Raw genomic sequence first — 22,476 nt, forward strand, 5'->3', positions numbered from 1 at the left:
AGCGGGAAGATCTAGCTGGAACAAAGATCAATAAAGTCTGCTAACAGAAAGTCCTCACACTTTAAGAACCTAAATACTAATGTCAATTTTTTAAACCTAAATTCTCTAAGGTATAGGTTACCAGTTAAAGGCCTCCAATACAGGGGTCATGCAGTCACTATATTTAGCTCCTGTTATAGCTCTTGCAGTCCTATTCTGAATTAATTGTAATACTTAAAGAAGCACTTTTGATAAACCCATAAAGAGAGAATTACAACAGTCTATCTTCGAAATCACTAATGCCTGAACTACCGAACAAAAATCTGACAAACAGCAAAGATTTTAAAGGACATATAATCTAACTTTGCAAAAGCTGCTCTTGCCAGTAACCTAATATGCAACTTCATAGTTAAGGTGGAATCTAGCTGCATCCCCAAATTTCTAGCCTCTGATACAAGGGGACTCACACCACCTCCAAATTTAACCTCCTGTGTAATCTCACAACTTGCACAACTAATTCACAGTATAACAATATTTTTTTTAAACATTCAGTACCATTTTGTGGTCCCAACCAAGCTCGAATGGAGGTCACACATTCAAACTTCTAATCAGGTAAGACCCCATTTGAAGCACATGGCAACATAAATTGCAGATCAGCAGCATAGATGTACAAAGGCACACTAAGGCTCAAAATAAAGCGCCTATTGGCTGTATAAATATTAAAAAGAATGGAAGATAAAAAGGAGCCCTGAGGACCTCCTAATGTCACAGTTCGCCATGAAGATGAGTTATGCTCCATTACTATCTATTGTTGACGACATGATGAAAACCAAGACAGAACAGTGGATGTGAGCCCAATGGTTTACAATTAATTTTACAATCAAATATGATTGACCAAATCTAAAGTTGCTGCAACGTCAAGCTGAATTAATGTATAGAATGACCCCTATCTAGGTTCATGTAGCAAATAATCTGATAGAAACACCAGCGAGATTTCTGTTTCACTGCATCGCCAAAAATCAAACTGACACGGATCTAACACATTATCATCTTTCAAATGTTGTCCAAGCTGTAACAAAACTCATTTTTCCAGAATTTTCGTGACAGTAGGCAAATTGGATAATGGGCAGTAGTTTGCCAAATCAGCCCTTGAAAGTTTATCATCTTTCTTTATAGAGTGAACCACTACCTTTTTCAATTCTTTTGGAACTAGTCCCTCTGCACCAGACTTATTTATAATATGCATGATAATCACATACATCTGTTTAGACATGTGGGTCAGCAGCCAAAAAGGAAATGGATTATTTGCAGCAAACAGTGACTTCAACTGAACAATTGTCTTTCAAACATCCTCTACACTCATAGGTTTAAATTCTGCCCACTCATTTGTACTATGTTTAACAGAAAATGGCAAAACATTCAAAGGCATATGCAGATGTACAGAGCACTGTAACATAGGCCTAGATTTTTCATTCCGCTATAAATACAGCGGAATGAAGAGCCGTGGCCAGAAAAGGGGCGAGGAGGCGAAAGTGTGCACCTGGCCGCATCGAGTGGGTGGGTTTTCGCCCACCGCGATTGTGGTCGCAGTGCACAGTATCACCCCTGCAAAAGGTGCAGCTATTTCTGGCACTACTGCCAGCGAAAATGTGTGAAACATTATGGCATGCAGCACTACCGGGTATTTTTTTAAACCTGCCCAAACCCCGCTCTAACACCTCCCCTTTCCCTCATTTTAATTTTAACGTCACGATGCGGGCGTTATCACGTTTTGAAAAATGACCTGGTAAGTTTTTGCTCAAATTAGTTTGCTAATGCCCCACACTCAACCTTTACATATAGGTTTCTTTACTAAGGAATTCACAGTAATAATCGTGGGGGTAGCTGCTTATTACGGCAGTTATTACCCTAAACCAATTAAGCCTGATACATCATTTTGAAAGCATATACAGCGTTGCTATCTGCTTCAACGGTAGGGGGAAGTGAGGAAAACAGGATTTACATTCAGACATCATCCAACAAGGCATCGATCTGGGTAAACAAGCATCGGGGTAACTTGCTTGATGCGGCGGTTGCAACCCTTAACCATAAGCCTTATGCTCATCTTTGATGCAACTCCAACATTACTCTCTGCATCAATGACAGGGGATGGCAGGAAATTGGAATCAAACAGTTACCAACAAGAGCCCTGAAGTTGGTGGTCGGTGAAACAGATAAGTATGGGAAAATAAGTGTGGGAGTGTGCTGGGCAGACTAGATGGGCCGATTGGTCTTTTTCTGCTGTCATTTCTATGATTAACAATTGAATACAACACCCTAGTTTGACTAAGAGAAGATGCTATACCTGACATTTGCTTTTTACTTTTTTCTCTTCAGCCCCATCTAGAGTCAATGCACAAAGATAACTTACTTTATTGATCTCAGAAGTGTCCTTATGCTATCTACGTTACAGTTTACAAACATCTTTCCGTTTATAACTCAACTCAAATGTATACCAAGGAAACTTTTTTTTTTTTTTTTTTTTATGAACAGCAACTAAAACCTCACACTTTGGATCCAGCTGTGCAAACCTTTGTGTTACTAGATCTTCAACATTAAGACAGTAACTTTTAGACAGGTGCACGGGAGCACATGTGCGCGTGCTTGCAGCTCGTGTCCAGAGCCACTTCCATTTTTTAACATATATATGCGCATACTAAAAAAAAAAAAAAAGGCTGGATGCGTGTACATATGCGCACAATTTTAAATGAAGGTACGCATGCGAGTGCAAATACTGTCTACCGCACATGTGGGGGAATTTTATAAAGGGTTGCGTGCCAACACCATAGGTAGTTTTCCCAGTTCATTCCCAGTTTGCCCAGTTAAGGGATAGGACTTCCCAACCCCTCTAGTTTAATAGTCTCCCTTTCCCCCTGTTAGCCCTGACCCTTAAAACCCTGCTGACTAGCCTGGATTGTTTTTATTTTATTACTTACACGCCATCCTCAGCAGTAGTAAAGTTACATGGCAGGGGACCCTGTGCATAAGTATTTACACGCCCATCTCTTGGTCTTCCCCTGACATCCCACCCAGACCATGCCCATTCCTGCCCCTTTTTTAAAAAAACTTTTGCCTTGTGCGTGCAGTGGGAAATATGTGCATACACAGGTGGCTTATAAAATACAGCCCAACTTGTGCATGTATCTCCTGGTTTTGGTGCACAAGGGGCTTTTAAAATATGTCCCCAAGTATTGAAAAATCACCAACGAAACCAAAAGAATCCCATCGTACTGTAAAATTAGCAGGTTCATTATTTGTTGTTACGAATCTGGCAGACAGCTCTTGAGGCCACTTTTAAATGAGGTAGGGATCAGACCACAAAACTGACATTATCTCATTGCTGAGACCATTACTGAGACTATACGAATTCAGAGCATAAGATAAAATCTAAAGTATGACCCATGTGATAATTGGAAACATTAATTGCCATAATCCAACAGTTTGCAAAATTTCCAAAAACTGCTGTGCCACCAAAGAGAATAAATGATCTAAATTAAAATCTCTAGTTAAAATTAAGAGTCCTTAATAACAAACTCACTAATTCATCAAAAAACTGAAATCTTTTCATTGCATTAATTTAAGGGCCAGGGGAATATATAATAAACACAGGTAAAGATCAAAAACTTTAAAAGATTATCTCAATACCTTCATATATATCAAAGGGATTCGTTGAACAACTAAATCAGGCTTATGAAATACTAACAATCCACCTCTCAGTTTACCCTCTCTTGCCTGTCCAACATAAGAGAACAAGGGGGAGTCGTCATATTTAAAAGCACTAAATCAACCTTTGTGCAGTGGTTTAGTTATTAACAGAAAATCAGTCTCTTTCTTGTCTTACTATCTGCCAAATCTAAACCTTTTTTCCAGATTTATTGAGCATTAATGTAACCAAATGAAAGCAAATTAGGATTTTTCACCTCTCACCCTCTCCATTATCCTAACGTTAAACATCTTGGGAATAGTGAGTCGGAGCACCCTATGGCTTATCTTAAACACATTTTTTTTTAACCCACCATAAACTCTGTTGCCCATTACAACAAGGATAGTTTGACCAAGGAACTTCCCCCCCCCCCCCCCCCAATCATAGAAAACCCCCCTCAACAATAAAAAAAACTTTCCCCCCAAAAATAAAAAACCCATGGTTAGGTTAATAGATAATGCAAACCTTTAAACAACAAATCAGCAGAGTCTCGTGTCCATTTGTGCCTCAGACCACCATCTAAAAGATCAGTTTTTCTGCTCTTTCTCCTTCTCCCCACAGAACAGAGGTACTGGTATATTTTATCACGTTTTATTCTGGTTTACATTTATCCTCTATATTAAGAGGTTTTCCTTTCTTGATGCTTTTTTTATTGATGTTTTTTAATGGGTGTTTGAAATCTATTTGGTCAGTAGGTATAACAAAGTATTGAATTCTCATTTACAACATACATTTCAATTTGTTTTATAGGCATTTTCAAGGGACATTGTTTTTAAATCACTAATATGTACCCCTGATGCAGGTAGCATGCTAAAACATGATCATGTCAGATTTTGGATTTTAAGTTTTTATTTCATATACTGTAATTCTTTATTTTCTATATTATAACTTATGTATTGGTTTATTAAATTATTTTGCAGTTTCTTTGTACATCTTTATGTTATCCCTTTTATTAAATGTTTTATATTGACATCAATGATTTATAACCTTTGTTGTAGTTATTAATCTATTTAATTATTTACATATTTTGCATAGTGCCTTTCTTTCAAATCTTTGGTGTATTTATGTATATGTTCATCACTTTGTTGTTTTTCTTTTTTTTTCAACAGTCTATAAAAAATTAGCTAGAAATACTAAAGAAAGCTATTGCAATCCCAGGGAGCGAGTAACAGGAAATAGATCTCCTTCACAGTATCCTCTGGCTACTTGCAGCTCGGAGACAGGATGCTGGACTGGATGACCCTTGAACTGACTTCAGCATTGCATTTCTAATGTTCCAAAATAAATAAACTGAATGTAAATACTGCCAAGAAGGCCTTTCCTAAGGGTAGCAACTCCTATTATAACCTAAGTCAGAGACTTGAATCCCAAGACCAGGTGTGGATTCTGAGAGTCACAGTGGATATTGTACTAAATATGAAGCCACATAGTGCGTCTACTGTGAAATCTTGATTTTTTTTTCAATTATATCAAGTAAAACAATTGAAAATTTTCTTGGACCAAAAAGCCTTGGCTTCACTTACTCATATCTTAATAATCAGTAGGCTGGACTATTGTAAATCTCCTCTGCTGAGGCTTCCGAAGGAAAAAAAAAAAGAAAAGACACTTATTCCCTTGTAGAAAATACAAACTTCAGCAGCCAGATTACTACTAAGTCTACATCCTTGAATTCCATTTTGTCTACCCTGAAATCCTTACATTGATTCCCAGTAGCTTTTCTGTGGTAAATTTAAGATCTTAATAGTTTCTAGGCTACTCAGAGCAACAGATCCACTATTACCTGAGGGAACGATTAAAAACCACACTCTCCAGTGAGATGCTTATGCTCCTGGTGTAGAGCAGTACATTTCAATTCCCCCCTTGAGAGATATTATTCTGATTAAAACTAGACAGAGGACTTTTTTCTATACTGCTTCTAACCTATGAAACTCCCTTGTAAGTTTTTTTTTGTTTTTTTTAAGGCAAGAGAAAGATTAAATAGCCTTTAGGAAACTAATAACTTCCTTCCTTTTTAGTATTGCCTTCTAGCAATGTAGAGGCTAGATGAAATTTTTTTTTTTTTTTTTAATAGAGGACTAATGGATTCAGCAAACTCTGGCTGAGCTTGGCACTTAGCAGGACAAACCCCAGGTTTTCAAAATCCCGCCAATCTGACAGCTGGCTGAAAACATATCTACATAGGTCAGGGGCAGTTTGGGAACATTCTAGGGCACTGCAGCTTATCTTGTGCCAGATAACTACAATTTTCAGTGGTATCTGGCTAATGTAGCCTGATAACTTTAGAAGGGCCAAAGAATAGTCTTACAGTTAAGCAAGATAAGCTTATTTGGCTACCTAAGATATCCAGGTATATTCAGCGGCGCATCCACACTACAGAATATCCTGCTAAATTTATACGGCTAACTCCACCCACAGCTGAATATCGACCTCATTGATTTTAGCTAGAATAGATTTTTCTAGTTTTTGGAGTAAGAGAAACATCTGATTCTGTGCTTGACCACACTGGTCATGCAGAAGCCACTCATGAATTTGTTCTATCTCAGGTTTTGCATTCATTTCTATAGAATTGAAGCCTATAGTAACGGCCTTTAGTTTTTTAACATGTCAATTGGCACATATTTTATTTTATGTTATTATTGGATTAAATCGTTAATGATCTATGCTGGTTTTTTTTTTAATAACTGGTGTTTGAAGTTTACACCTTCCTAGAACTTTTGGAAGGCAGATAAAGTGTTCAGATTTGGATTCCTCTTTGAATATGGGCATTACATGCACCCTTTGCTAGTCCTGAGGAACTTGCCCTGCCCATACTGATTCCTGAAATCTTCAATACTGTGGTCATGCAACCACTTCACTCCTGGACAAATGTCAACTGATATTGGTACTTTACATTCACTTCTGCAAGACTCAGTTCTTGGTTTACCTACTGTTGGATTATGTAAGCCTCACCATGCCCGATGTTTGGGTCTGTTACCCTTATTGGCTCATCATTCTCTCCCAGCTTTTCCACCATAAATAAAATGTCATTTATGATTTATGCTGTGTTTCTAATCCTCAGTAAGTTTGTTTTCCACTCCATCCAAAAAGCACCTGCATTATATTATAGTGCATGAAAAACAGATTTTAAATAGTTTTTGTTTTTTTTAATTATTGAAGTGGGCTCCACTACATGACAATTACCTTCCGTCCCCATCCCAAAACAAATACACAGATAACAGTTTGTAAAATAATTAGTCTGAAACAGGGGCAGATTGGCCTATCGGGGGATCGGGCATCCCCCCCGTGGGCCGATCGCTCCAGTCACGTGGTCTGCCATGCACGGCCGTGACAGAGCCGCGCTCGGCAGACCACGTGATGTGTCCTGGGCCGGCTTGGGCTGCGAATACCCGGGCCGGTCCGACATCATGAATCCGCCACTGGTCTGAAATGACCATGCTAATAAACCAGAATGTTTTCTTCCCACAGATTCTGTAGCATGAAATAATTTAGTGAAGTGCATGAAATAAGACATCTTGAAATTCTTTCAGGTAGGGATACAACAAAATTATTTCCAAAACAATAACAGATTTAAAAAAGATATGGGATTTACACAGAGGATCCCTAATGGCAAGAGAATGGTAATAAAAGTACTGGTATTAACATGCACAGAGCAGCAGTTACAACCTAAAACAGCAGTGATATGCCTGTACAGTAATCTGCATGGAGTACAACCTTAAAAGACACATGGGGGAAGGGGGTGTGAGTGTTGGCTTGCATGTGGGAATTTATATGCATAAATCGCGACTGGGCAGACCAGATGGACCATTTTGGTCTTTATCTGCAGTCATTCTCTATGTATTCATGACATTCCATTATACCCACACATTGGCCACTGCCTGTTGCACTCCTCATCCTTTTTTATATGTCACAGCATATTTCTTGTTTTCATACAGTAAGAGAGGGGGTAGACAGTAATTGTTAATGTGCAGCCTTGTGCAAGTCTACAGCACTCAAGGTAGAAGTAGTAGTGTGGAGGCAGTAATATTAGAGGCAAAGTGGAAGACGACTTCAGAAAATTAGTGAATCAGAGCAAACATGAGAACTGTGAATCTAGGCCACACCAAACGTCCACCTTGCACAGTATCCTGTTTCAAAAAGTGGCAAGCAGTGAGTGCAAAGATGTGCATGCCGAAGTGTCACTGAAACACCTACAGAGCTGTGAAAAAAGACACTAGGGCAATAAGTTAAGAATAAGGGGCAGGATACCACCTTGTTTTACCTGATAAAATCACTGTATTCCATCCAGAAGACCCCTTCACTGCTCCCATGTGGCATCAGCTCATGGCGCAGAGGCGCCGGCCAGAGGGACCACTCATCAGACCAACTGCCATTCCAGGAGAAGCGGCCCCAAGGATTCCGCAGCCTTAACAGCCTGCAGAGAAAAATACATGATGCCGGAGGGCAACGTTAAGGCGAAGGGCTCTCTTATTAAACAGGACCTGTTGCACACAAGTTTTCACTGCAGATCAGGAACACTGCTGAAAGAGCCCATCTCCGTGGGCAAAAGCCCATAAAAGTAGACTGTGCTGCTGAGACACAGTTGATAAAACTTTTGACAGAGAAAATTACAAGAAAGTCTCGCCACAAAAACTAGCACCAACAATCATGCTGGCTTTAGTGATGCAGGCAGCTATCTATTAAGGGGGTAATTTTCAAAGCCACTTGCATGCATAAAGCCGAGTTGTGTGTATGCAAGTGGCTCTTTGGAAACTGTCCCAGTAGGTACATGGGTGCATTTACACCCACTCGCAGTGCTGTTCCAGGGAGCAGAGCTGGGGCAGGGACAGGACTTACACACTAACCTTTCCATTTTCAAAAGTCTGTGCTACGTTTATGCAATATTTAGGGGCAGGTGTAACTTCTTGCGTGCAACTTGTGCACGTTTGGGGATTTTACTCCCAGCATTTTCAAAGCGAGTTGATGTGCATAAACCACTGGGAAAAGTAGGAGTAAAGTCTGTGTGTAATAAGTACCAACAGAATTTTACTGCTATGCACGGTGTTCTAAGGTTTAAAACATTAACTCATGCAAATTACCAAATGAGAGCAGCTTTTAGTCACTACTGACCTTAACTGGGCTAGATCTGAACTAAAGTCAGTCTCTGTGTCCTGATATAGGTCAAGTTTCAGCAGATTTTTAAACCATTTACTAAAAATCTTTCTGAACATTACATATAGGGAGGTATCAGTGATCCACATATGTGGATTCTATTTCTTTCCCCTCATGGTTTTGTTGTTCCTTTGAATTAAAAACATTTTAATCACGCTTTCCTCAGCCTCTGTCCTCATTGCTTTCCATCCGGCTCTTATCAGGGCACCACCATATATGTCTTCTGGTATTCTTGCCATCAGATCTCTGCCCTTCATATAAAGCTCAGTCTTACCATTTCCAGAGAATGACAGCACAGAATGTGTCTCCCTCAGTGCTTCTCTTTGCGCATTCTCTTAGCTATTCGGTTGAGTAGCTATTTGAATGCCAATCACTTTTCAACATTTCAGTGTATCCCCTGGGAGTTTTAGGCATTACTCCTCTTTCACAGGCTTAGCTTACACAAGCTTAAGTAATTCCAGCCTCCTGTGGGCCCCATCTCTCACCTGTACCCCTGCACATCTCGCACGTCTAGTATGGAGTATGCATGTCGCGGCCGGAGGCCCATGCCCTCATATGCAGCATCATCCACCTTCATGTTTCCCCCTCCACAGGAAGCCCCCATAAGGAACCTGGAATTAGAAGGCAAAACCCACAAAGCATGAACATTAACAAGTTGTCTCTTTTGAGAATAACGAGTCGGAGGGGACTATGAACCCACTGTTCTGGCAGGATGTACCTCCAGCTCCCAGAAAAGAGAAAAAATTCAGTTTCAATGACTACGCTCTATACTGATCATCATATCAGAGGACCAAATCAGTACACAGTGAGAGTAATTTTCAAAAGTTTTACATACAGAAATAGCCTTATATAAAATTGCCTGCCTGATATGCAGGTAAACTTACCTGCATTTGTCATGCATGCATGCAAGTTTACCCAGATTGAGTGGAAGTGTTCCTGGGAGTGGAGATGGAGAGAGGTTTGCACTTATGTTTGAAAATGCAAATGCAAGTATATTTTCCCCAAATGTGTACATACTTGAAACAGCAAGTATAAGTGTGCTTGGGTAAAGTTCCTGGGATAATTTTCACAGCAGACTTATGTGCCTAAATCTTCTCTGAAAACTGGTGTAACTTGCATGTGGTATTTACCATGCAATTTAGACACAATGTTACAAAATTACTACCACTCTGTATTAAAGGGCAACTAGCATGCCTTTAATGCATTACTTACCTGCTTTCCTCATATTACTGTAATAAAATTGCAACCAAAAACTGCCCCAACTCTTAGTCCTTAAAGAAGCAATCATATGGCCAATAACAGCGTTTTTTATTTGTTTTGGTTTAGAGTCAATTTTTGCAAGGCATTAGTGTAGAGTTACTTTCTCTCTGATAAAAATGCAGTTCTATGCTGATTTTTAAAGCATAGTCATGAGGGACCCTGGAAGAGCATCCCAGGACCCTAGAAGGAAGAAAGCATGGAAATAATCAGCGCAGTAGGGTCAACGCAGAAGCAGTTTCCTCCTGTGCCTTACAGCTGAAGGAGAATTGTTGGTCATATACTATTAATTGAATTCAGGCAACTGTGGCTGAAGCATTATACAAAAAAAAAAAACAAAACCCAGCTTGCTTTTATGCACTGAAGTTCAAAATTACATTTACTGTTATAGTAATTCTAAACATGTTCAAAAAATTAAAATTTGCAATTTTTTTTTGACAAAAACAAAAAAGCTTTAACCCCTATATTCTGAAGAATTGGACTCTCTTGGATCATGATTTTGTCAACTATGGGAAATTATGCTCCAGCACAATAACAGAGCCATAAAACAAAATCATTTGTTGGCTAATATAGCTGTCTTCGTAATGGCAGCAATGCTTCATTATTGGGAGATATCCTGCCATGATCAAGCCAGAGTGATGATGAGCCTATAGGCACCTTCCAGCCTACTCTAAGAATTCTCAATGACACCAAGGCCAGACATCCACAGATTTACATCCTATATAAAATTCAAATTCACTGTGAATTCTTCTGAATGCTATCTTCTACTGCTAAACTTTTCTTCTTAGGCCTTCATTCACTGTTCTTCTTCAGGGAATGCATATGACCTCTCTCATTACTCTCTCTCTTCCATGTCTTAAAGAGTCTTCATGCATGGCTGCTCTCCATTGCTCTTTTCTCTCTGACTTTCTAGAGCATCGCCATATACAGTTTCTCTCCTGCACGCATGATTCCTTCCTATCTGGCTATCATCATGTGTGGCTTCATATTTTCCCTGTTTAGAATGTCATGCATTTCTACTGTCTGAACTTCTAAAACTAGATCTCTGACATGAGGAGCATTTGTGGCAAGCACCATGAAGCCCACTGGTCACTCTGCCAACCAGAAAAATCTCAGTTGTCTTGACAGGCAGAAAGATGTTCCAGAAAGCAGACAGAGCAGGAGTTCTGAAGCCTGCTCAATGAGAAGACTCTGTTCAGCAATGCCACACATGACTCTCCCCAACAGTGATCTGTAGTGTGAGCTATCAGACAGAAGAACCTTGTCCATACCAAGTGGATTTTATTAGTCTGATGAGCTTCTCAGCAAGAAATTCAAAGTAACTTTTTTTGCTTTATCAAAGCTGAAAACAGTTTGCAGTTTCAGATTAGGTATTTTAAACAAATAAATACTATATTAACTGAAAAGTAGTCTATGCTCCTAGACAGTCAATCAAGGTTTAAGAATCAGTTCAGCTACCTCAGCAAAACCAATATTGTAGATGTGGTAGTTCACCACAAACATGTGCCCCTATCCTCCAGGCATGTTGGGGATAACTATCCCCTGTCCCCATTTTCTGCTCTGTGCCTTTCTGACTAATATCATCTAAATGATAACACTCCCTAGTCACTTTATCTCTAACCACTTAGTGTGATAACCCAGATGATCCTCACATTTGTCAAAACTCATCAAAACTACAATTAATTCAGTAATTACCTAATGAATATCATGATCAGATTCTTCAGCCTCCTCCTAACCATATTTAGTTCTTAACCACCTTTCTTAGAGATGATTAGCTCTTCTCTCAACTTTATCCAGATGCCTTAATGTTGATTAGCCCTTCTTCTCTAATTTTACCCAGTGTTCTTACAACTAGTCAGGCACTTATCTTCCTACCCTCTTTACAGGTGTTAGCCCCTAGCATCTCACCCTGCCACTTTACCGTTGGATAGCCCCTCCCCCAAATCCCCAGTGAACCTTCCTATTTTGCGTTACCCCAGCCTTCTGGCAGCTGGTTAGCTACTCTTCCAACTCACCTTACTCAGGTTCTCTATAGAATGAAGAGGCTAATCTATTACAGCTATTTTTTAAAGACAGTGAATCACCAGTCACACATCTGGGTTAAATTACCACTGATCGGACACTTCTAGAGCTTTCCAGTAATTTCTTAAAAAGAAAATTGAGCATGTGTGGCAGTTCCCATTCTCCAACAGTATGCCTCAATTGTGTTAGCAATCTAATAAGCTCAACTCCAGAAGGAGAGAGAGGTATGTGTGACTGGCGATTCACTGTCTTCAGAGAAAAACTATTACAGCTAAGTAATTTTGCTTTCTCTGAAGACAAAATGAATCACCATCACATGTGGGACTCCATAGCTAAGGGCTGTCTTCTAACAATAAAGGGGAAAGAAGAACAAGTAATTCTGCCATCAGGGTGGTAAACTGTTTTAGAAGTCACATTTTTCTTAAATTATTATTATTATTATTTTTTTTAACATACCCTTTAATGATAAAAATGGGCCCTTGAGGGGTTGGAATTAGACTCTAAAAAAGAATCTGAAGAATGCACTACCCAGGCCTGCTGTTATGTCAGGAGTCAGCATCTAGGCAGTATTGAGACAGGAATTTGTGGACTGAACAACATGTCACAACCTTGAAAATCACTTCTATATTTTCCATTTTATTTATGTATTTACAATATATAACCCAAGAGTTGTTTTGTAAAGAAAAGCAAAGTGAGTAAAGCACACAATTAAAAAGGAAACTTCACAATTATGCTCCACAAACACTCCCATTCAAAGTCTGCTAACAGAAATCTCACTGGACCCTAAGGGAAACTTATCACTGAGAAACATGGTTAACTGCAAAAGATTAAAAAAAACCCCAAAACACACCTGACATTATGATATTTGATAATACATTTACAGGGAAATTTTTAAAAGAATAATGCCCAATTTGTAAGACTCTAGCCCTCAGGATAAGAAACTGTCTTTTCTTTTTCTGATAGGACCTGGTCACATCTGGAAAATCATGTACTTTCATATTCTCAAACAATGCCTACTGGTCTTCACGGCAAAATTAATTATCAATATTGCAGAAATAGCCTACATCTCCCATCCCCCTACCTCCCCCTGTTATTTTCCAAAAAGGCAGTCAACTCTAAATTATCAGAAGAAATCAATGATAGTTCCTGTTTGTCCTCAGGCTTGACTTCTCTTTTAGATGTTGGTACTTAAAAAGCCCTTATAACTGGAAGAAGAGCATTAAATGGAATCTTTGACATCCAGTAAATATTTCTTACATATTTCAGTTAGGCAGAAAAGTTAATCAAACAAAGGTTCTTCCACTTAATGCTGTAAAACTTATTATATAGTAGGGCATTATCCTTAATCAATGAACTTTCAACATTCTGCAATTTTTCAAGCTTTAATTCATAGCCTTCCAGTTGTTTAACATTTGTTAATCTTTGACTCCAAAATCTGGACCTTAGAATTCATAGGCGACAAATATAATTGATCACATTGTCCTGATATTGCTTTCCCTAGCCCCTCCATTGCAGATCATGTTGCTTCAAGCAGTACCTCAGGTTTATTCAAAGTGAGCAGGGGCTGGATCAATTCTGCTAGCTCTCCAGGTCCAGAAAGCCTGGTTTCAAGTTCACTAAATTTCCTGTCCAGGAAAAGGGAGACAGGAGCCGCCCAGGCACCAGCAAAGTCTTCTGTCATCGACCACACTCCTCCATCTAGGCTACTAGTTGCATTGATGTCTTTCACCCACGAGTGCTCCAGTGTCTCATCTGATGCCTCATCTTACACTCTCGTAACAGGGTCCAGATGGAATCCTCCTTTCCTCTGGACTCAAAGTTGTCTCAAGCTCCAGGGGGTCAGAGGCACACCTGTCCTCACTTGCCCTCCCCAATGACCCGCCACAAGAAAGGCACGCCATATTCTCACTGCGGACACACTGATCAATAAGGCCCACAATCCAGGCAGGCCCAGGAACAGCAGGAAAAACCTGGGATCTGCCCTTCCTCTTTACCACCACAGAGAGATTAGTAGGTAATTAGAAACAAGAACGTTCCACTTGGAGTGTATTAGACTTGAAATGCTTATAAAAGAGAATAGTATCCACAAAGAGAACTTTTATTATCTTCGGAAAGATAGCAAATGTTGCTTACCTGTAACAGGTAACAGGTTGCTTATCTGTCACAGGACAGCAGGATGTTAGTCCTCACATATGGGTGACATCACAGGATGGAGCCCAATCACGGAACACTTTTATCAAAGTTTCTAGAACTTTGACTGGCCCCTACTGGGCATGCCCAGCATGGCACTAACCCTGCCGCCAGCAGGGGTCCCTCTTTAGTCTGGTTACAAAGCTACAGGCAGTGCCGAAAAATAAAATAAGAAAACGAACCCAACACCGCGGGGTGGCGGGCGGGTTTCATGAGGACTAACACCAAATGTACCCAAAGGCGTGCAACAGGCACAACAACTGGGGTGGAATTTGGTAGAGGGCATCCTGAACCCCACCGGGCAGGCAGAAGGGTGTTGGTACGTCACATCGTAAATAAGTTATGCAAGACAGACTGACCGAAGGTGGAATCTTGTCTTCCGGCTTTGTCAAAGCAATAGTGGGCTGCAAAGGTGTGGAGAGAACTCCAGGTGGCAGCCCTGCAAATGTCAGGAAGCAGCACCGATCGTATGTGTGCTACTGAAGTCGCCATGGCTCTCACAGAGTGTGCTTTAACAAGGTCTTGGAATGCCCGCTTGCTGATAGCAAAAGGATATGCAGTCCACTAGCCAGGAGAAGAGAGTCTGTTTACCCACAGGCTGCCCCAATTTGTTAGGATGGAAAGACACAAATAACTGAGTGCTCTTCCTGTGGGCAGCTGTACGGTCTAGATAGAAGGCGAGAGCCCATTTGCAGTCAAGGGTATGCAGAGCCTGCTCTCCTGGATTGGAATGGGGCCTGGGAAAGAAGGTAGGTAGTATAATGGATTGATTGAGATGAAACTCTGATACTACCTTAGGTAAGAATTTAAGGTGAGTGTGAAGTACCGCCCGGTCCTGCAGAAGTTTAGTGTAAGGCAGATAGGTAACTAGGGCCTGTAACTCACTAACTCTGCGAGCCGAAGTGATTGCCAAAAGGAAAATCACTTTCCATGTGAGAAAGCGAAGTTCACAGGTTTGGAGAGGCTCAAACGGTGGTTTCATGAACCGACCCAAAACCAGGTTGAGGTCCCAAGAAGGGGCCGGAGGACGCAGTGGAGGGCTTGAGGTGAAGCAAGCCTTTCAGAAAGCGTGTGACAAGGGGTTGTACTGAGATAGGGACATCCCCGATACCTTTATGGAAGGTGGCTACCGCACTGACATGCATTCTAATGGAGGAAGTTTTAAGACCTGACTCTGACAAGTGCCAGAGGTAATCTAGAAACTTCGGGATTGGACAGGTAAAAGGATCAAGAGCCTGAGAAGAGCACCATGATGTGAACCCGTTCCATTTGTAGGAATACGATTTTCTCGTGGAAGGCTTCGTGAAGCAATCAAGACACGGGAGACTGGATCAGAAAGGTTAAGCAGCTGAAGGATTAACCTTTCAACATCCATGCCGTCAGGGACAGGTCCTGAAGATTGGGATGGCGAAGGCACCCGTTGTTTTGAGTGATTAGAAGCGGGTCTGTTCCCAGAGCAATGTGCCTGCGAATGGAAAGATCCTGGAGAATTGGAAACCACACTTGGCGGGGCCAGTGGGGTGCTATCAGAATCATGCTTCCCTTGTCCTGATGTAACTTCACCAGAGTCTTAAAGAGAAGTGGAGGGAATTCATACAGGAGAGCGGTTGACCATGATAGGGAGAACGCGTCTCTTGGCTGATGGTGTTGGCTGCGAGTGAGCGAGCAGAAGTTGTCTACTTTGCAATTTTGAGGTGACGCAAAGAGGTCTATTTGAGGATAACCCCATTCTTGGAAGATGGAGTTCGCTACTGAGGGGTTTAGAGACCACTCGTGTGGTTGGAAGTTGCGACTCAACTTGTCTGCCAACACGCTGTCCATTCCCGGCAAGTAGGTGGCCCTGAGGTACATTGAGTGGGAGAGGGCCTCCGCCCATATCTGTGCAGCTTCCTGACACAGAAGGTAGGATCCTGTCCCCCCCTGCTTGTTGATGTACCACATGGCCACCTGGTTGTCCGTCTAGATCAAGATGACTTGATTGGACAGGCAATCCTGAAATACTCTGAGAGCGTATCGAATTGCTCGTAACTCCAGGAAATTTATTTGGCGTTTGGCTTCCTCTGGAGACCAGGAACCTTGTGTTTGGAGATCGGCCACATGGGTTCCCCACCCGAAGTTGGAAGCATCAGTGGTTAGAGTTATTTGAGGGTTTGGCGCCTGAAAGGGCAAGACCTGTAGAAGATTGATGTGATTCGTCCACCAGGCAAGAGACAGACGGAGTGAGTCGGTGACGTGGACAATGGTCGACAGGGACTGAAGGAACTGTGGCCATTGCGACCTTAGAGTCCACTGCGTGACTCTCATGGCCAGGCGGGCCATTGGTGTTACCTGAACTGAGGATGCCATGTGTCCTAGAAGGCTGAGAAAACGATGAGCAGTCGTCGAGTGTTGAGACTGCAGCTGATGTGCCAGAGACACGAGAGTGAGGGCTCGTTGTCGAGGCAGGAAAGCCCTCGCCTGTAAGGTGTCCAAATCTGCCCCAATGAACGATAAGGTTTGAGATGGGACTAAAGAGGGTTTGGCATATAATGACGAGAAATCCGAGTGAAAGTAGCGTGTTTAAGGTGAGATTGAGGGATGACAAAGTGGATTAAACTCTGGAATTTGTTGCCAGAGAATGTGGTTAGTGCAGTTAGTATAGCTGTGTTTAAAAAGGATTGGTTAAGTTCTTGGAGGAGAAGTCCATTACCTGCTTTTAAGTTCCCTTAGAGAATAGCCATTGCCATTAGCAATGGTAACATGGAATAGACTTAGTTTTTGGGTACTTGCCAGGTTCTTATGGCCTGGATTGGCCACTGTTGGAAACAGGATGCTGGGCTTGATGGACCCTTGGTCTGACCCAGTATGGCATTTTCTTATGTTCTTATTACTGAGTTGGAGCCCTGATTAACCAGTCGTCCAGATAGGATAGACGAGAACACCTTGAGTCCTGAGGAAGGTGGCAACCACGACGAGGCATTTTGTAAAGACTTGTGGTGCAGACGCTAGGCCGAATGGAAGCACTCAGTATTGATAGTGCTTGGGGCCTACAAGAAACCTCAGGAATTTGTGATGAGATGGAGTTATCGCAATATGAGTGTATGCGTCCTGGAGGTCGAGAGAGCAGAGCCAGTCTCCTCTTTGAAGAAGAGGAAGCAGGGAGCTTAAGGTTACCATCTTGAACTTTCCTCTCTGGCGGTACTTATTGAGGGCTCGTAGATCCAAAATTGGATGCACACCTCCCGATCTTTTGGGGATCAGAAAGTACCGGGAATAGAACCCGAGGCCTTGCTGAGGCAATGGGACTGTTTCTATTGCTCTGGACTGGAGTAGGAGGGAAGCTTCCTGCTCCAGGAGCAATGAATGGTCGGATGTTTTCCACGTCATTAGAGGTGGAGAATCCAGTGGGATGGAGAGAAAGTTGAGATGATAGCCTTGAGCAATTATTGCTAAGACCCAGTGGTTCGAGGTGATTGATTGCCATATGTTGTTGAAATGGCACAAGCGGCCTCCCACTGGGACATTTGGTAATGGAATCTGGTGGCTGCTCTCTACGCTAGAGTCAAAAGCCAGAAGCAGGGCCCGGCTGGGGGGCTGTCTGTGGCTTTTGTTTTCGGGTCTGATGAGACTGTGATTTGAGGAATGGTCTCGCAGAACGGCATCTGGCTGCTGGCGGGTAGGACTTCTTTGGTCTGTAGAAAGACTTTTTAAAGTCCTTCTGGAAAGGCTGTTTAGAAGGATAATCTGAAGGTATCAGAGAGAGCTGTCTGAGAGTCTCATGATGGTCCTTTAGTTCAGCCACTGTCTTTTGAATCTGCTCGCCAAAGAGATTGTCTCCTATGCAGGGGAGGTCAGATAACCACTCTTGCACTTCCGGACGAAGGTCTGAAGACTTGGGCCAAGCCCATCGTCTTGCTGAAATAGCGGCTGCAGATACTCTGGTTGCAGTGTCATAGATATTGTAACATGATCTAATCTCATGTTTGCCTGCCTCCAAACCCTTATTAAGTAGGGTGTGGAACTTTTCTGGAAGTGACTGAGGCATGGAGGTTGTCAAGTCTTGTAGTTGCTTAAAAATGACCCTATTATATTGGGTCATATATAGTTGGTAAGCAGCAATTCGGAGGATGAGCATTGATCCTTGAAAGACTCGGCGACCAATGGTGTCCAAAAACTTCTGTTCCTTGCCAGGGGGAAATGAAGTATGAGTTTTCGACCTTTTTGCTTTCTTTTGCGCAGATTCAACCACCATAGACTGGTGATCCAACTGAGGCTTTTGAAAGCCTGGAGCTGACTGCACCAAATAGGTAGAGTCAGTTTTTCTGTGGACTGGTGCAATGGAGCCAGGATGTTCCCAGTTCTTTTTGAGAAGGTCAAGAAGAATTTGATGGATGGGGATTTCCTTGGGCGCATCCAGGAATTGAAGCAACTCCATTATTTGATGTCTGTCGTTCTGTTCCGTCAGTAACTGGAAGGGGACCAATTCAGACATGTCCTTCACAAAATTTATGAAAGAAAGGTCCTCTGGAGGAGAACGCTTTCTACTTTCAGTGGGTAAAGGTGGTGAAGGCAAATCATCGGTGTCTGGTGAAGAATCATCAGTCCAGGTATCATAAGGATCAGCACCTATTGCTCTAGGAACTGTAGAGGGACGGGGTAGTTGGATACCTGAAGGTCCCGGTTTGGGCTCCGAAGGCATTGGAGGAATAACCGGAGGCACCGATGAAAGCAATGAAGGCCCTGGCGCAGGCATTGATGGCATCAGTGGATGGCTCGATGGCGCCGATGGAGGTATCGATATCAATGGCTGAGGCAAAACTCCCAATGGAGGGATGCGGAACGGTGTTTCTCCTCCCGAGATAAAGTCAGCAGGGAGGGCACTGGAGCCATCGGTGACCCGATGTCCACCGGTGGAAAAGCGGCAATAAGCACTTCCATCCTAGATAGCAGCGGTGCCAATGCTGCTGGAATCGGGTCGGTGCTCGGTTCCACTATTTGTACAGATATCTGTGCCGGGGGAACCTGGAGTCGGTGCATCGCCTTGTCGATGGCCTCCTGAACCATCCAGTCCAATTCTTCTCTGAGACCTGGAGCAAGCAGCCCTGGCTCCGGAACAGAAGGAGGCAGAGGCATAGCCGGAGGGACCACCGTTAGAGGCGGAGTCGCAGTTCCCGACGCCCTGTTGGGTGAGGATTGCATCAGTGACCTGGTCGCCGAAAAGGTCAGTGCCTTTTCTGGATGGGGTTTTTTTTCGGCGGCGGCTCGGACGATGGCGAGTTCGATGGTTTCGATGGTCCGAGACTTTCGGTGCCGATGGCGATGTTTCTCCTTATGATCCCCTTGGTCCTGAGGGGGAGAAGAGGGTGTCAAAGGCCGAAAAGTGATCGACGCCGAGCTGTCACCGGTCGGTGGTCGATGCTGACGCGAAGTTGAAGGTGCCGGTTCAGATGACGTTGATGCAATGGATGGAATTGGGATTTGAGCACGGAAGAGAAGTCCCATCTTCTCCATTCCGGCCTTGCGACCTTTCGGTGTCATTTGGGCACATTTGGTGCAGGTCAAGACATCGTGCTTTCGTCCAAGACACATTACACAGACTTTATGAGGGTCTGTAATAGACATGGTATGAGTACAGTCTGGGCACCGACGGAACCCTGACGCCATGGCCAAAGAAAAAAATTGAGCTGCGGTACGGTCGACGGCCAGTAGGCCGCAAGGGCCAAACTCGACGGTAATCGACGGAAAATGGGTAAAAACTTACCGGAGTACCGCGGACTGAAAAAAGTTAACGGAGGGACCTCTGTGGGGCAATTTAACTTTAAATAATTCTGTGAGGAAAATTCCTGTCAGGAATCCTTGCAGAGCTACTTAACCGCGTGGCTACTGCTGCGCAGAAAAAAGAAGACTAAAGAGGGACCCCTGCTGGCTGCAGGGTTAGTGCCATGCTGGGCATGCTCAGTAGGGGCCAAAGTTCTAGAAACTTTGATAAAAGTGTTCCATGATTGGGCTCCATCCTGTGATGTCACCCATATGTGAGGACTACCATCCTGCTTGTCCTGTGAGAACTAATATATTCATCAATGATACGATTACAGTAGTATTTTGATACGTATACCCATTTTTCACTGCAGATAATAAAACTTTTAAAGCAGAAACGTAAAGCTGTGCAAGTACATTCATTTTGTAAATAAAAAGCATAGCTTTTACTCGAGGGAGGAATTTCAAAGAACAATTAAGTTCTTCTTATTTATTAACATCTAGCTCTGAGAAAACCTTGTGTCAAAATATAGTGAGAGGCCATTTTAAATGTGGCCATTGTAAAACATGTAATATGACTTGACAGGCAATTTTTTTTTTACATCCTAAGACTAAGAAATAATATAAGTTATATTTTTAACTACTTGTGCATCCACATTTGTGGTTTATGTAATTATACATCCTCCTTTGAAGTTATATGTGGGGAAAACCAAGAGAACTTTATGGATCCATGTTTCAGAACATTTTAGTTGCTACAATAATAAAAGAATCAAAATGCTTTTTATAAAGCACTGTTTAGAGCGTCATCATTATTTTGATGTACTTAGATTTTTTGTGATTGATCATCTCATAAAGAGCCCTCGAAGAGGAGATCGTGATAAAGAACTGAGATGCCGAGAACAACAATGGCTATATCAACTGGAAACAGTTGAACCTACTGGGCTCAATTCAAACCGATTGGTTCTTAATTTTTTTTAAATTGGATTGGAGCAGGACATTTTGATTTTTAGAATAAAGTTAACCTATGGAATAAGTTCTACAACTCATATTTGAATAGATATTATTTAAAGAAAATCTAAATCAATGCTGAGATACATTAAAAATTAATTTAGATAGAGATAAGAAGTGTTTAAGTTGAAGACAAATAGCAAATATACAGTGGCTTGCAAAAGTATTTGACCCCCCTAAAAAGTCAGCAAATTTGTGTGGATTACAAATGACCCTTACACAGATTGTTCCATACAGTGTGTTTATTGCAAACCAGTATGCTCTTAAAGTAAATTTTCAGTCACAATTCATTATTTCTCTGCATTTTTTGTAAAATAAAATTAAAAACTGAAAAATGCTGCTTGCATAAATATTCAACCCTTTCAGACTACTACTTGGTAGAACTACCTTTTTCTGCAATAATAGCTTTAAGTCTGTTGGGGAAAGTTTCTACTAATTTTGCACACTGCTTGGGAGTGATTTTTGCCCATTCTTCCTGGCAGATTTGCTCCAGGTTGTTCAGTTGGTTTGATGATGCTTCTGGACTACAATTTTCAAATAGTGACACAGATTTTCGATTGGATTGAGATCTAGACTTTGACTTGGCCACTGCAGAACATTCACCTTTTTGTTGTTCAACCACTCCTGTGTTGCTTTGGCCTTATGCTTGGGATCATTGTTCTGTTGAAAGGTGAACTTTCTCCCAAGTTTAGTTTTTTAGCAGACTAAAGCAGGTTGTCTTGCAGTATCTCCCTGTATGTTGCATCATCCATTCATCCTTCAGTTTTAACAAGATGCCCAGTACCCGCTAAGAAATAGCATCCCCACAACGTGAAGGTGCCACCCCAATACTTTACTGTTGGGAAGGTGTTTGCTAAGGAATGGGCAGTGTTAGGTTTGCGCCATACATAGCGTTTTGAATTTTGGCCAAAAAGCTCCATTTTTGTCTCATCTGACCACTTTATCCCACATTTTAGCTGGGTCACTCTGATGCTTTTTGCAAACTCCAGATGTGCTTTGATGTGATTTTTCTACAGTAATGGCTAACTTTCCTATGCAGGCCAGTTGTATGCAGAGCTCTTGATGTGGTTGACTGGTGCACCTCCTCTCCAGTCTCAGCCACTGAACTCTGTAGCTCCTTCAAAGTGATTGTTGGCCTCTCTGTAGCTTCCCTCACAAGCCTCCTTCTTGCTCTCATGTTGAGTTCTGAGGGACGGCCTTGTCTAGGTAGTGTCTGGGTGGTATGATGCAGCTTCCATTTCCTCACAATTGATCCAACAGTACTCACTGGGAAATCCAACCACTTGGATATTTTGTAGTCTTTTCCTATCTTGTGCATGTCTATAACTTTAATTTCTTTAGAATGCTCTTTGGTCTTCATTTTCAAAGCTTTCTTTCAGATTTACAGTCTGACC

At 42.0% G+C, this 22,476-nt stretch overlaps 1 protein-coding gene across 4 annotated transcripts in view; it reads right to left on the reverse strand.

The window, feature by feature from the left end:
- CAPN15 (calpain 15) overlaps positions 1-22,476 on the reverse strand; it is a 273,139-nt gene that overhangs the window by 44,309 nt on the left and 206,354 nt on the right. For all 4 annotated transcript variants that reach the window (XR_003852592.1, XM_029576448.1, XM_029576449.1 and 1 more), the window contains 2 exons: positions 9,355-9,480; positions 7,980-8,132 (listed from right to left, as the gene is read on the reverse strand). Coding sequence is in view for 3 of the 4 variants with exons in the window: in XM_029576448.1 (XP_029432308.1) it covers positions 7,980-8,132; positions 9,355-9,480 (279 nt within the window). In the remaining variant the exon portion in view is untranslated. The remainder of the gene's footprint in view (positions 1-7,979; positions 8,133-9,354; positions 9,481-22,476) is intronic.

Source organism: Rhinatrema bivittatum, chromosome 14 (genome assembly GCF_901001135.1).
Source record: "Rhinatrema bivittatum chromosome 14, aRhiBiv1.1, whole genome shotgun sequence".
In the NCBI taxonomy this organism is placed as follows: Eukaryota; Metazoa; Chordata; class Amphibia; order Gymnophiona; family Rhinatrematidae; genus Rhinatrema; species Rhinatrema bivittatum.